At 34.8% G+C, this 17,090-nt stretch overlaps 2 protein-coding genes across 2 annotated transcripts in view; one reads left to right on the top strand and one right to left on the bottom strand.

Annotated features, from left to right (window-relative positions):
- LOC149801828 (uncharacterized) overlaps positions 1-17,090 on the bottom strand; it is a 447,130-nt gene that overhangs the window by 50,395 nt on the left and 379,645 nt on the right. The window lies entirely within an intron of this gene.
- Positions 7,008-16,133, top strand: LOC149801831 (archaemetzincin-2-like). Its single transcript, XM_089956198.1, has 2 exons — positions 7,008-7,166; positions 8,825-16,133. Exon 2 carries the CDS (start codon positions 8,833-8,835, stop codon positions 10,027-10,029), a length of 1,197 nt encoding a protein of 398 aa, XP_089812324.1. The 5' UTR covers positions 7,008-7,166; positions 8,825-8,832; the 3' UTR covers positions 10,030-16,133.

Genomic DNA, 17,090 nt, shown 5'->3' with positions numbered 1-17,090 from the left:
TATGTTGTCATCGTCAACCATGACAATGTCGATTTACCACCTTGACTCATTAAAGAGAGTAACCGTTGTTCTTCGTCGATCGATGGAGTCATTACTGGCATCCACACGGGTAGTTTTGTTAGTCTTACTATATATAAACCAACTGTGTTGGGTCGCCATATTGCATCATTGTCGTTGTCTTTTCTAGCAAGTACAACTGTATGCTTGGCTTCGAAAAAAAAAAAACCTTTCTGGCATGTCTACAAAATCCAAATAGATGTGATAGTGGAATCACACAAGAAAATTATTCTTCATCATTTAACATTAATCTACCTGCCGCTAATCCAAAGTTGAATTCATCGTTCGTTGATATCAATTCATCGACAGGTTCAACCCCTGCAGCGTTTCTTACGTTACTTATATTTACGTTTCTGCCTTCTGGATGATCAGTTGTATCCTTTGCAAACATCATTGACCGACCAGCTGATCTCGAGTAATCATCGCTGTATCTTGCAAGGTCAAGTATCGTCGTGGCAAAATCTACGTTTTCCAGACACGATTTAGTGGGTCTTCCTTCAGTCATGTACATGGCACTTTTAAATAACGCCATAATACCGTCGCTAACAAAACAAGGTCGATCACCAATTCTGATTCCTGTACCATCTGCTTGTAAATGTCTACCTTCTACTTCAATGAATGTATCAGCGGGTAAGACATATCTGCTTGTATCCTGAACATGCAGTTCGATTCGTCCACCACACTGATTTGGCTCTCGTGCGTCATAAGAATAATATTGATAATCGCGCACCGATTCATCCATGAGAACTGGCATATCCATGTCAAATGCTGGATCAGATACACGTTTGAACATTTCATTATAATTTGTATTGTCTAAAATGAAGACCACTTCCTGATATCAGACCAATGGCTATATTTTTTTCTTTTTCTGAGGTGGGTGCACCAGCCAACTCTGCTAGTTTTTGATTTGCAGCTTGATTTATTATTTTATCAACATTACCAGGCATAATTCAAGTGTTGGGTGATTTTACTTGCTGAGGTTTTCGTCGCATTAATCGTGCTAGTCTATCCTTGATTTCTGAGAATGCTTTACCAGCAACATCACCAACAGCACCAACACCTTTATCACGAAGAAAGTCAATAGCTTTCATTGATAATTGTTTTGCAATCGGTATTGATTTTGGGGATATCCTTCTGAATAGACTCTGAACAACATCAACGAGTCCATCACCGTAGATCTCATTATAATTTGGTAATCGCGAATTTATCACCCTGACCATGATAGGTCCACGTTAAGCATTATGTATGATCATCTTATTTTATTGTCACTGATCTAATTACTTCAATGAAGAAATACGGGAAAGGATAAGACAAGCCATTGGGCCTTACGATGACCTCCTGATCACATTGAAAAAACGTAAACTGCAGTGGTATGGTCATTTCTCACGATCATCAGGACTTGCCAAGACAATCATGCAAGACACTGTACAAGGAAGAAGAAAGAGAGGCAGGCAAAGAAAGAGATAGGAAGATAACATTCGAGAGTGGACAGGCTTGACATTGAGCGACTCAATGAGAAATAAGGAAAATGGAGAGGAATGGAGGAAGATGGTTGTTCGGCCTTGTGCGGTGCCCCAACGGTCTACTAGACTACGGGACTGATGATGATGATGATGATGATGATGATGACGATGACGATGACGACGACGACGACGACGATGATGACAATGATCATGATCATGATGACGATGATGACGACGACGACGATGATGATGCTTTAATTACATACCCTCAGTCATTGTGGTTATCATCAAAGTTTGATCGATGAGAAACCGATAAACGTTAACGCATAAATGACACAGCCTGCAAATAATCTCTGACAAATAGTAGCTGCTTCATTAATAATTTATGGGGAATTATTATCGTCTTGTCTTCCGCCAATAATATTTCTAATCATTCAACATCGGCAAGGGCATTATTGGGACATGGAGTAATAAGACCACCACCTCGAGTAACAAGACCACTTCCACTTGTTCCTTCTTCCTCACTTGTTGTTTTATCTGCCTTTTTATTCCATGCTCTTAAGGCTGATTTCCTTTCTGCTTTTGCTTTTTCAAAGTTGCTTCTTTTCGTCTCCTTTCTTGCTTTACCTGTTCAATACAATGGTCAAAACTGTTAATATCTTGCTCAGATCTGATTTGCGGGGTATCAGTAGCGATGCGATATATATCCCTGACCCATTCAGCAGCTTTTAGTGTATTTAACATATGTGGGTTTCATATACATATTTCAATAACGATATCCTGTTACATATATCTGATTTAATATATATTTATTATAATTTAAGTGTTTGTTTGTCAGTTTTAAATACTTTTTGAAATATTTTTCTTTCATGGTATTGTATTCACTAGAGATGATACTTTTTCAGAAAATTGTTTGACCTTGACTGTTAGTTTATAAACACCAGGTGTTTATCTAAATTTTGACCTTGATTCAAAATTATTAAACAAAGTTCTATTTCATTTTAGAATGATTGGTTGTTTCCAATGTCATGATGGGCCTACCTGGTTTAAGATGTAAATAACTTTTTTATTTTTTTATTTTAGAGAAAATTATTGGTATAATCAAGGCCATATTATGTGTACGTGATATAAACATGATCACGTGACCACCCACCACCCCTTTGATTTCGCAATTCTGGTTTCTCCATAACTACGCATTTGTTATTTTTATTAGATATGTGTAGAGAGAGATTTCTCAGTTTTGGGTTTTTCACACTGATGTCAAGTTAATTTGTTGTAGCCAGGTTTTTAGTTCATTATCATCAGATCATTTGGATTTCAAAAGGATTAATTCTTTATTCCCTGGAAATATTTGAAGAGTGATCACACAAATTTTGGAAAGACATTGTTTATAAGTTTAATTTGGATTTCCAATACCGGAGTGCCATTATTTGTATTTCTACAAGGAACTGTAGATAAGCACAGTACTGACTACAGCATACGTCATCGTCATCCATCTTGGATTTTACATCAGGATTCGAATTTGAAATTATTAGAACATTTATTACTAGGACTTTTGTAATTTAATTCGTGGATTATTCTTAGATTATTTTTGGATTTGATTCTTAAAACCGTAAGTTCTTCTCCTTTTTTCATTTTTACAGAATTTTTCAGGAAAACAAGTTATTTGTTAAATTTTAAAAAGCTTGTTTTCACTCTTTCTGTGTTACTGTTTATTCGAGTCTGAACACGTAACAATCCATACGCGGCAATATTAACTACTTTGTTTGGACCTTTGATAGCTGTAATACCTTCGGGCGTGAATTTATCTATGATGTTTATTCTGACTCTTAGCAAAGGTTGTGATTGAGGAGGTGGCTGGGGTGGTGGTTGAGCTGCTTGAAGACGGCCAACAATATCAACAGGTAGTGTCTCAAAAGCTTTTTGTGATGCCTCGTTTGTAACAATTTTCTTGGTTGGTTCGACAATTGGTTTAAATAAATGTTATGTACCCTCAGTAAATTCCACCTGAGACTCCTGACGCGCTTGTAGTTGTTTGTTGACAGAACCACGGACGGGGAGATATTTCTTAACCGCTTCTAGTCGCTGTTGCGCTAATTAGCTGTCTGAGATTCCATTATTGATATAATAATGATTTAATTACGCACACACTACAGCAGCAGGGAGGGTGACGACCAACTACAAGTGTCCGGAGGGGTAAACAAACACGCATACAAATTTGAAAACACGAGCGAGAAAGATCAAGTAACAAGGTGAGCTAACCCAATTAGAGAAAATCTCCGTCAGTTAGAGGCTTCGGTTTGACGTTATTGACCTTGTATTTTCGCTTTAGTTCGTATGAAGTTTCATTTTCAAAAAAGACTTGCTCCAAAACTGTCTGTTCACCTTTTTGTTTATATACTTGTTTGAAAATTGTATTTTTCAAACAATCTTGTTACACAGCTAAATAGAGATTGGTCTATAATTGGCAACCTCGTGTAAATCACCTTTATAGAAATGAGAAGAATGTGGGCAAGTTTCTCTTTACCTCAAAATCTGTTTTCCTTCAACGATTGATTAAAAAGAATTGTTAGTGGTGCTCCTATTGTTTCATTGACTGCTTTAAGTATAATGTGACTTATGCCATCGGGCCCAGTGGCTTTATTTACAGAAGTGGAATTAATACTGTCTCTAATTTCTTTCTCAGAGAAAATAATTTCGTTTGGAGTATCGGATAATGTTTTTTTGAAAACAATAGGCGAGAAACATTACTATCATCAATACTTGAAATGGACGTACAATACTCATGTGATAAGTTAGCCTTTATTTGTTCCTTGTAAATTCAAAACGAAGTATTATTTCTTTTAACACCAATTGTTGAAATACAAATTGAAGGACTTATCTTTTTTATAAATGATTTTGTAATTTTCCAAAATATTTAAGGAGCATTTTTCTCAGAATGTGAATGATGTGCATCAATATTATCCATACATTTCTCTTTAGCACATTTTTTTATCTTGTTGACTTTATTCCTGATTTTCTCGAATTTATTCCAGTCAAATGGCCTATCACGATTGTGGGCAAATGTGCGTGCTCTGTCCCTATTTCTTAGTTGTTTTTTTTTTTCTTAATTGTGTTTTGAATCACGGTTTATCTTTCGGGCCAATCGTTACAGTTTTACAAGGAATACAAAAGGTTGAGATTTCTAATAATTTTTAATGTGAATATTTCAATTGCAACATGAATATCTCTTGGTATTAGCAAAAGATCTGCCCAGTTTCTGTAAATCCAGACACGACACTTATATGCGGCCTACAGGTTCACGTTAACACTGATTACCATATTTGGAGCATCATGGCCACTAAATTCTCTTTCAATTTGTAAAATGTCATGTGAAGTATAGTTGTACCGCTACTTACAGAGATTGGATGAAGCTACGTTGTTGTAGTAGAAGTAATTTGTGTAGGATTTGTTATCACATTTCGGAAACTATATCATGACATTAAATGGATTAAATTTGCAAAAATAGAAGGTACATGTATATGTAATTCCTCTAATTAGACATTACATAACATTCCGTATTTTTATAATAAATATATTTTGTTAAATGCCAATTTGTTCACATTCATTTTAATTCCAGAAACAAAAATGAATGAAAAAAAATTTAATCTTGCGTTTTTTCTCTCATAAGATTAAATTCAATTAATGTTCCGGAATCCCTACAATACGCCGTATCAATTTAGTTATAAATATGTGAATTACAATATTTTTTTACGATATTTCCGTTCTAATTATTAAGTTGGTGAGTACATGAGTAGTTGTAAGAATAAAATGAATGAACAAAGGAACGAACGAATTATAACAAATATAAGAAAAGATGGACAAATACGAGAATTGGGAATTGAGAATTCACACACAAATGATACTAAGCAAGAGGTTTACTAAAGGATCATAACATTCGCAAAATGGACATCATAATTTGACCGAAACCAAAAATGGAAATAAAACATGCAAATTACGACAATGACCGGACGTTGCTATTTAATGTCCCTATTTATTTACTGAGGATTTCTTTTAGACCGAACCAAAAAAAAAATACAATGTATATTCATAGCGATAAATCACGAATCTCCCAAAAGCGGAGGACTTAAAGTAAGTAAGTCTTTATTTGTTTTATCTGGTTAATATTTCGTCTTTGGATCTTAATTTATGTACGTTAAACTAAGCAGGGCATCACAGTTCACTGAGAATAAGATATAGCTCAGCGTAAGGATCATATTTTTGCTCTCCAGTTTTATTTTGTTTGTCCGAAAGCATGCTAGATCTTGTGGGTAAATAACATTAAATTATATTTATAGCAACAAGTTTAACTGGAAACCTGTAATATCCTGAATCATGACACTAGATATATATAATAAGTGGTGGAAAAGTTAACTACCGTAACAAGAGGTGGTGAAGAAACATTTAGCATAAAAATGCGGAAGACCTAGCTGGAGATAAGGCTTTAGTTTAACCATTTGCAACTGACAAACTTTTGAGGATCAGAAAGTCGATCCTATTGAAAAATAAATCACTAATTAATATCCAACCTGTGCACTTACTAGAGCTACGGCAAAAAGAGTTCTTAATAATGAAAGTTGATCATGAAATTATTCCTAAAAGTGATTAGAGTGATTAGGTCACCTTTACTCCTGGTAAGGACAATCAAAATGTTTTGATGATAGACATACTCTTGTATATATTAACATTTATAGCAACAAATCTGAATATATATATATATATATATATATATATATATATATATATATATATATATATATATATATATATATATGCAGCTTGTTACCCTTTAATGTCGTGATGATGTGCTCCATCTCTGCAAGTAAAGAATTCTTGACATTTTCGTCATGCGTATTATGTATTATTAACATTCTGCACCGTTTTACAGAAGAGTATGGAGAGCCGTCACAGACAAATTTCCTTTAATCATATGATGTAGTATGAAATTAAATAATTTAGTCCAGCAAATTAAATGATGAACTCAGATTCTAAATGACATAGTATTGAAGGAAATGATTTAAAGAACAAATCGGAATGATGAATTCTGCATCGTTTGACTAATGTAATTTTGGCGGTTACGGCTGCCCATAGAATAAGTTGGGAGACTGCAATTACGAATTTTGAGTGTGATACAGTTATCAATGCGTAGCATGTGCCCGTGAACAAGAATTTATTTTCCGCTTAGTTTTCTGACATTACCGGTAATGTAAAAAAAAAAAGCAAAAAAAAAAAGCAACAAATAAATGAAGCGAAGAACAATTTCTTTAGTCTGGTTCCGTGCATCGTATACTCCTTGCGTTGCACTCCGCTATTCTTAGAGAGAGGTTCAAGGTAGGTAGCATAGGGAGCAGGGAACCAGACTACAATTAATTGGTCTGTTTTCTCTGGTGGTAACCATAGTTGTTACAATCGGAATATCGTCTACCTTTTCCGTTAAGTCGAGATAAAGACAACAGACGCAATTCGTCGTCATTGAGAACTTCAATCTGATGAACTACTTTCGTTTACATGTGACAACACATGTCTCTGCGACATAGCCGCTAAATAAACGACTTTGCTATCTGGCGATTTACTATCCAGTTTTGGATATTATCCCTCTGAGGACAGGTCTGTATGTTAAGAGTAACAAAATAGTTCTAAAAACCTTGCCCCATTAACATTTATGATTTATTTGGTTTATTTTCTTGACTTGTTGACACAGGCTCTTGATTCATGGGAAACAGTGATAACACACTCCCAACTGTGTTAACTGGGAGAGTGTTATCACTGGTTTTCCATGAGTCAAGTGTCCGTGCTTGTTGAGGTAATTCTAATAAGTGCACTGATTATCCCTAGTCCTACATGTAAGACCTGACGCTGATATTATGTCATAGCACCTCAATAAAATCAACATGTGCTATGTCTTACATGTAGGACAAGGTATCATGTTGAACATATAGCATGATGCCCCATGCATTTGCATTATCCTGTCACCAGGCCAGCCAGTCGCTGAGCACCAAGCAAGGCAGTTGTTAGTACCATTTTTTATATGGACATAGAACACAATTAATTTTACTATATGTTCTTTACATTTGTTTCTCATTACTGACCTTTCCACTGTGTGACAATCAATGCAAATCATATGTTAATTTAAAATACCTTTAAAGATGACTTCACTGTGAAGTTCTTGTCAAATGTTGACCTGCTCTTTTTTGAGATGCTGGACTGTCAATGTAGCAGCATGTAAATATAACACAGATTTCACTTCCGGATCATCACCAAGGCCTTATTACTTACTGTGCACTGTCACCAAAATACTCACAGACAACAACACCCTGAGCTCATATTATCAAGAATAAACAGTTACCTTTAAATCCCTACCAAAAATGCATAAATAAAACTCTTCTATCACCACCAAAATGATAGAGGAAAAAATGTTCTAAAAATAGACTAGAACTACGCGTACTGAACTGGAAGTATTAATTGTGATCAAACCCGCAACCACCTGCATCTCAGGTGGATGCTCTAACTACTTAGTCCACCAGAGCAGTCCCTAAACCAGTAATTTCAGAAAAATAACAAAAAGTGGCAGAGAACAAGTTGGTCAAACCAGCATTATACCCAACTATAGAGTACTCAAACGTATATAGCTACTACAGAAAGTACAACAACTCTAACTAATAATGTAACCAAGCTGTTTTTGGTAAATATTGTATTTACATTTTAAATTCTCTGTTCATAATTTAGTCACCTTATCCCCACAGTGTAAGCTATTGACCTGTATATATATATATAAAAATATATATATATATATATATATATATATATATATATATATATATATATATATATATATATATATATATATATCACCACCCACCCACACGTTAGGGTCATGAGAGTCTCTCATTGTACAAGTAAGTTTCACCCGTGTTACCAAAAAGCATGCAGTCCGGTTTTTTAACACTTTTATTTTGTACAACAATGATGAATGTGGACATGTATGATATAAAATTCATACTTAGCAATTTAATATAAAGATTTCTTTCATGATCAAACTGCAGATTTACAATTTGATTGATATAATTCATCTGTTTGCTAATTGTCTAATGACATCTTGTTTATTTTGTATCTTATCTACATTTACTTTGTTAAGTATCAAAATGAAGTACTGTGTACTCTTTATTCTCTCCAAGCACATGATGGTAAATATGGAGTACACTGATTCAGTTTACAAACCATTGCCTTATATTTCATATGAATAATTGATACTGATGTCTTTTCAGTGCAGAAAATGACAGATACAAATTCATCCAAACTTTCGAAGGTTAATATCCATCAAAAGAAACAGAAGTTCATCAGACAGAAAGCAGAACCTAGTTTTGTTCCTTTTGCAACTGGTTTTAAACCACCGACTAGATGTCAAAGTCGGCTTGCTATTGGCTGTGAGCCAATGATAAAAGATTTTGATCCAGGAGCAGAATGTTCACATGGTTTTGAATACTTTAAGACCATCCCTCGCCCAACAGATATAGATGATTGGCTTGCCCAGTACAAAGAGGAAGGCCAGACATACAAACAGTTCCTGAATGAATGTCCTTGGCTATCAAGTCGAAAGAGGAAGTACATGTCTCAGACTTTTGTCTTCTCAGGGAAAACTCTCCCTCAGAAATACCCAGATGGCAAAGTGTACATTGTTCCACTTGGCGAATTTCGGAGTGAGGATCCTAAATTTTTTGACCACTTAATTGAGTATACATCCATTTTTCTGTGCTTACCAGTTGTGCCTCTTCCTGTGATACAGTTACATGAAGAAAATGACAACATTTTCTGGATCGAAGAACCATCAGTGTCAGAAGCTTTACGAAGTTGTACAAGTGAACGAATGAGAAAACATAAACTAACCACTCGCTATGATTTCAAGTCCAAACATTTTCAAGTTTGTGTCAATTCATGCTTGATGAAATTGAGACAAAAGATTCCAAGTGATGCCATATGTTTGATTGCTCTAACAATGTATGATCTTTTTGGTGATGAAACAGACCTTTTTGTGGCTGGTATGGCAGCTGGAAATCAAAGAGTGGCAGTCTTCAGTTTATACCGTTATGATCCAAGTCTATCATTTTCTATAGAGAACTGGTACGAAGTCGAGCCTGATAAAACAGTGTCAGAGAAGGATAAGATTTGTTTAATGCTTCATAGAGGATGTAAACTCCTAGTGCATGAAATCTGTCATTTACTTGGCATTGATCATTGCATATACTTTGACTGCTGTATGAATGGATCGGGGCATTTGGCTGAGGATTTTCGACAGTCCATGCATTTATGTCCAGTGGATTTGCACAAGCTCCATGTCCTTGTTGGATTTGATGTGGTGGAAAGGTACAAGAAACTGAAGAAATTTTACAAAAAACACCACCTGTTAGGAGAGATGGAGTGGGTTGAAAGAAGAATAGCTTACTTATCAAACAAAGAAGAAAAGCCAAGATAGCTTAATGAGTTTGCTTGGCTTCATTAAATTTCCATGTTTGATTTGTTCAAACCTCCCGATGTGAAGTTTTCTTGAGATGGCAGGCTGTCCTAGAGGCACCTTCACTTCAAAGAAACTTCTTCATAAAGGATACACGATTTAATCTAAATGGAGGGCACAGATTTTTGTCTCTGATTATCCATTCCCACTCAGTAAAAAGGACATTATACCTTGTCACATAGTGGTTAGTGACAGTTTATTATAGTGTCAGATATAATCATCAACATGTAATTTGCAAACTTTTCTCTGAAAAGTAGGTGAATAAAAATGATTTACGTAATTGTGACAGTTTCAGTCATACGTACAGAACTGTCTGTACTTTATTAATATAAGTGTGTCAAGAGATTTTATAATTTTACTTTATTTATCTTTCGCATATATTTGGATTTTGTGCATATTGCACACTTAATTCTGTGCCAGAGGAAAACTTCAGCTTTTTGTTCATGAGAAACTATTCTTCTTCTCCTGTTTATAGGTTACAAAGAATACTATAAAATGTCCATTACTTTTTGTAGGTATACTGAGAAACAATTGCCAATAATGAATTGGTTCAAAATGAGGCAAACTATTTCTGTTTTACATTTTGATACCATGAGATTCAAATTAAAAGATGTAACTTACAAAAGAGTGAGACAGCTATGGTGGCTAAGTGGTTAGAGCGTCCATCTCAGATGTGGGAGGTCACAGGTTCAATCCATGGCTGAATCATACCAAAGACTTATAAAAATGGTACTAACAGCTGCCTCGCTTGGTGCTCAGCATTAAGTGGTTAGTTTTAGGCCTGGTAACCTGGTGTCAGGATAATGTAACTGGGTGGGACATCATGCTACATGTATGCAGCATGATACCCCAGTGCTAGATATTTCTATACACTGCCACATTGCAGACACACAAAAGAGTGAAAAGTTTTAATGGTAGGTTTGTGAAGTATTCGTTTCGCTTGGTTGCCTTGCTATCTTTGATCACAATTATGAATGAGTCTGTTAAATTAAGGTAGTTTATGTTACATACACAGTAACATTTATAACAGTTCAATTGATCAACTGAAGTGAGTTTACCCAACATATGACTGGGGCCGCTAGATTTTAAGTAGGATGGATTTGCATGCCTTTTAACTTTTTCTTATTCCACCTCCTTTATTTGATTCCAAAAGACATAAATGATGTGATAATAGAAAGGAGTCCAGCTTTTAATTCAGTGCAACAATACAAACAATACTTCTGCAAGTTAGTTATAAAAACATGGTCGGGACTTAATTGGGTTCTCAGAGAAATGCCTGCAGACATAGCTGACACATTTTGTTTAAACGCACATTGCATTTATGATGATTACACTTAAGAGGAACTAAAAGATAGAATTAAAACACAAATTTCACTTAATAAAAATTATTTAATTGGCATTTAAATATTAATGTACTGCGTACACTAAGTGTAAGTGACATTTTCATTAATCAAAATTTCCTTGAATATCTTTAATTACGATATACTAAGAATGTTGTTTGGAAAGAAAATGTAACCAATTATATGACTCCTTATGAAAAGCTGATAATTTAAAAATGTTGGTTAACATTTCCAGGTCCACTACCGTTTTCGACCATAAAATGAGCGATATATCAGCGTTTCAGTTAGCAATTTCGATCACGATTTTCTTCAAGTTCAATAAATATGGATCAATGGGGGGGTGTAGTTTCTGGTTTTAAAAAATAGGATCCATGCCTGACCCCGCATTATAAGCGGATTCACAAGTTATGAGGGCGCAAGTTATCAAGAGAGTGGTGTAATGGAAGAAATCTATTTCTAATTTTCAGTGAGAAGAATCGGATTAAAAGATCTTGGGTGCATAAAGTTTCCTGCACACACACACACTATTATTGCTAACCCTATTGTCAGGAAAAAAGGTTCTCATCAATAAAAAGGAAAAAGATATTTTTCTTAGTTCAACTTGTGACAGTTGCAGGAACTCATCTGTGATGGTTTCAAAAGATTGACATTGTAAGGGGCCAGTCATTTAATTGGATGGGGATCTTTTAGCAAGATGTTTTTCTTTATTACCTCAAGATAATTTTTTTTCAGCTAATGTAATGGATAAAACAGGTTAATTGTTTTTCTGTATAATCCAGAGCAAAAACAAAAACATTGCCAGCTAATTATGAACCGGAGTTTCGACTAAATGTTTGTATGTTTCCCTTCACTATAATTAAAATGGTCAGTCCCAAACCAAATATTTTTTATAGACATGTATTATCATCTTGAAAAACTATTTTTTAAATATTAATTTACAAGAGAGCTTCAAAAATTGAATATGAAATGTAATTATTATTACTGTTATTATTATTTATAATTGTTACTATTATTATTACTGCACCACGAGCATGCTAATTTATAATGCTGTTTTATTGTTAATAATAAACGTTGCAGGTAGGCAAAAATACAGCATTTTATTATAGTAAATCCTTATCCTTTGTTTTAAACTCTGCTCACTGCTCAGATGGCCTGGTGGTTAGAGCATATGCCTTGGATGCAGGAGGTCGCAGGTTCAAACCCCGGCTGAGTCGTACCACAGACTTATCAAAATGGTACTGACAGCTGCCTCGCTTGGTCCTCGGCATTAAGAGGTTAGTGTTAGGACTGGTGGGCCTGGTGTCATGATACTGTGATTGGGTGGGACATATGCTACATGTCTGCAACATGATGCTTCAGTGCTAGACAACACTATAAACTGCCACAGTACAGACATCATAGTGATATGACTGGAAAATTGTTAAAGCTACGTTAAAAATTCAAATCTCATGCACACTCAAACTCTGCTCAAGTCTTTTAGAGTCTTTAGTTCCAGTATCCATCAAGGTTGCATTGGGAGTATATGTTGAAATGAAACCATTTCATACAATCTTGATTCGCTATTGCTGAGGAAAACAAAGAATACTGGTAATCAGATACATAAGCAAGCTCACCTGTTTGCTAATATAAGATGTTGGAATTGTTATCATATCACCTGTATGCTGGTATAAAATGTTGGAATATTATCACCTGTATGCTGGTACTAGGTGTTAGAATTGTTATTATATCACCTGTGTGCTGGTACTAAGTGTTAAAATTGCTATCATATCACTGTTTACCCTGTTCACTGGTCAGCTTGGTTGTTGTTTACTGGCATATCACTGTATGTACTCACTTACAAGTCACTTCAAACTGCAAACAACAAAGATCTTGATAGGCCATAGTATATGTCTGCAGGTCAGGGTCAGTATTTTTTGTTCTTATTACTCCTAACAAATTGCACAGACCCAGATCTGTTGGCATTTCATGCGCTGGCAGATCTGGGTCTCTGTAATTTGCAGTTCGACTCATCTTGTAAGCAATTTTATACAGTAAGATATGAAAGGTTATCATGCAGCTGTCAGAACAGTTTGAGTTGATGTGCCATTTCTCGGAAACATGCAGTGGCAATTTACCTGGCATGGTCTTAGTGGTCTGTGCATATATGCATTCATGTATGTGCTTTGTATATTTAGTCTCGTGCAACTCGACCAGTAAAATAACCAATGCAGTAATTCATGTACGAAATGTTGGTCACTGAGATATTATTCTTAGGAAGGCTCCTAATGAACAAGGTATAATCTAATTAAGTTACATCAACAGCTCATGCCCACAACAAAAAATAAACAAGGATACAAAATTATGTCATTAACCTACAATCAAGAAAGTTGTAATTTTCAATGACACAGGAACCACATGATCAAATTAACATTTCCACATCTCTGATTAAGAGAATTGTTTAGTGATGTATTTTCTTTTAATTCTATTCCAAAAATATATATTATTTTCACTTAAACATGGGTCCACTAGGAAAAACAAAGTTGATGGGAACTGGTTGTAGTGCACACTGCACAACATTACAAATCTGGTTGATTTATAGATAATGCTGATAATAATTTTATGTATATACGAATAGGTGATTTGATTAGTAATATTTTATTGTTTATTAACACTACTTCAGGTTCGAAGGCTTCCATATGGTTTCTTAGTGACTGTAGATTCTACAAAAAGAGGATCCTGTGTATTTTTATAGAGTACATCTCGTTGATTTACCGACTTTTTGCTTATCATGGTGCAAGTAGGAAACAATATCATGATGGTCCTAGGACTGTTTCAACTTAAATTGTATCAAAGACTTATAAAAATGGTACTAACAGTTGCCTTGCTAGGTGCTCAGCATTAATGTTAATGTAAGGACTGTTCGGCCTGATGTCAGGATAATGTGACTGGATGGGACATCATACTACATGTCTGCGGCCTGATGCCCTATAAACTGCCGCACAGCAAACATTATATCAATATGACTGAAAAATTGTTAAAGCTACATTAAAAATCCAAATAACACACACACACACACCTTAAATTGTCACAAAGACGTATGTTACATACTAAATCCTATTATTATAAGACGTAAAAGACAGCAAATAAAACAATCTCAAGGGAGGTACAGCAGGCCCATTATAATAGCGGGCAGCTGTTAAGCCAAATGTGTATATATGGGAAATGGTTATTTATCGTTTTGATTAAAAGGCATCATTTTGGTTATTATCAACAGGTAAATGTATATGAATTTTGGTAAATATTGCTGCTTCATTTTTACCTATTTGTAATTACCATAATTCTGTCATTTTGTTTGATTTTTGAGCTGAATTGTATATTGTCATTTTGTTACAATCCAGCTGGATTTCGATAGTTTTATTGATTAATTCACCTATGTGATAAAAATGTGTACTTAAATGAAATGTGAACCCAAGTTATCTTATATAATTCAGTCTGAATATTAAATTCTTTCCATGAAATAGTATTTTATTGAAAATAACTCTCAGAGCAGTCTTAGTCATCACTTATTTTTGTTTGTTACTGTCTCACCTTTAATCTCACTCTTGCATATACTGTTTTATACCTTAAGTATGTAACTAATAACGACTAAGTATCCCACCACATCAATTTTAAAATTTAAACCTGTTAATAATTTTGTTTCTAGTATCTTTGACTTTAGCTATCACTGGTAGTTTGGATGATTTACCCTGTGGAATATCTCTTTTGAATTAGACATGTAGTAAAAAAACTTCCCCAAACATGGGTCAGTTCTATCCATGTCTTCAATCCTGACATGACTCCCCCCGAGTCTTTCTTACTTTGTCTGGATTTTGAAACATTTAAATACAAAATTTCAAGGCAAAGAACTGTCTCATATATGATGTCACTTTGCACACCAGCTTCATCTAAGAACTCGTCAAATATTCTGTCCCAGATATTGTCATTCACCTGACCAAATTTCTCAGTGATGCACAAAAACTGCTTGTTTCTACTTATGGTACTCTCCCATTATCCCCAGCAGCAAAACTGGCCATTTTTACCAAATATGACTCGATTTCTTACAATAACAAATGTGTGTTGGCATTTCTGAATATTTCAAAATGTATATTAACAAATCATTCAGGATATTTTATAAGTGGACAATTATTTAATATTTCAAATTATAAAAGTAGTTCTAACCTGGGTGTGTTATTCGGAAGTTTTAGGATACGTAATTACAGACTGAACATCTGTATCGAAGATCAGATCAGTCATGTAAGATTAAAAGTTTAATAATAATAATCCTGTATCTACCAACCAGTAGTGCCATGCACAAGAGGCGTGTCTCAAACGAAGCCAACAAAGACAATACAGAGGGAGGATGCTTGTAAACATGATAATGAAGTTAACTGTTCAGCTTTATTTTATTGATATGGCTGCAATAGATCCAGTTCTAGCAGTTCACTACTGAACTCGTATTTATGCTGACCTAATTTCATGGGTAGATGTAGTGTGGATACTAGAACATCATCTTTATAGGCTGGGACTAGTTCTCATTGATGACATGTTAATGGATTAGGATCCTCATTCTGGCAGTATCAGATTCTGATGCTTAACCTCTAGATGAGGATGTGTGGATCTCGATTAGTTGGACAGTTAGCATCATTGTCCTGGTTAATAAAACAGTGGCCATGTTCTGCTGCATTTAATAAAATTTAATAAATCTGATATATAAATTATTTTGTTTTTTTCATAACTGTTCCATTCTTCATTGTATATATAACCTTGCATATGGCTGATGTTTGTGTCTACCTACACTAACCACAAAGAAATTGACTTCCTTTTGTCTTGTATCATGAAATGTTGGACAAGTTGGCCAGTAGCATTTTTAAGTTACTAGTCCTGTGGACTTGCAGGATTTTTTTGGCAAGTTTCACTGTATAAGGTTTTGTATTTGGGCCTTGAGATGATTATCTTATGGCCATATTTTGATGGATTAGGCATACTGATGAACCATTTGTTTCATTTGAGAAAAAAAGTGCGCTTTCTTTACCTCAATACAGAGGTTTTTCAAAGGGGAGGTTATACATGCTCCCAGCCAAAGACAAAGCTCTTGTGCATTGTATGATTTAAATGCTGATTCACAAACAGTCGAGTCATAGTCAAGTTTAGATCTTGCTAAAGTCCTGTAAAGCTAGAGCATGACTGCTTTCCAATCTATGCTTGCCAAGACTTATATCAAGGGCTTTTTTAACATTTATCCCCAAGACATCTACTATGAAGTAAAAACATCAGTATAATTTTTTTTTGGCCTATAAATGTGGTCTTCTCTACAAGGATAATGGAACCATCAAGATTAGGTTTCTAGTCATCATGAATTCTGTGTATTTGAAAGAAGCACATAAAGATTTAGAAACCTGAACCCATTTTCTTCTGAACTCCACTAGGTACTCATTTATCTATATAAAAAAAGGTCACTGACCCATAATGAGCAGATGGTTCCTCGATTAAGGCATTTCACGATGTAAATATTAATGGTGAAACAGGTGACTGACATTATACAGCCCTGTGGTATGCTTGCAACAGGCTTGCCAAATGGTAAAATTGTAGATTTTTTTTCCTTACTTATAATATTCAATATACAATCTTTAATTTAAGGGTGACCATAAAAAAGTTAGTTCATCC

This window comes from Sinohyriopsis cumingii, chromosome 4 (genome assembly GCF_028554795.1).
Source record: "Sinohyriopsis cumingii isolate HCF-2022 chromosome 4, ASM2855479v2, whole genome shotgun sequence".
Lineage (NCBI taxonomy): Eukaryota > Metazoa > Mollusca > Bivalvia > Unionida > Unionidae > Sinohyriopsis > Sinohyriopsis cumingii.
Note: the sequence above shows the minus strand (reverse complement) of the source record. Positions and strands in the feature narration are given on the sequence as shown.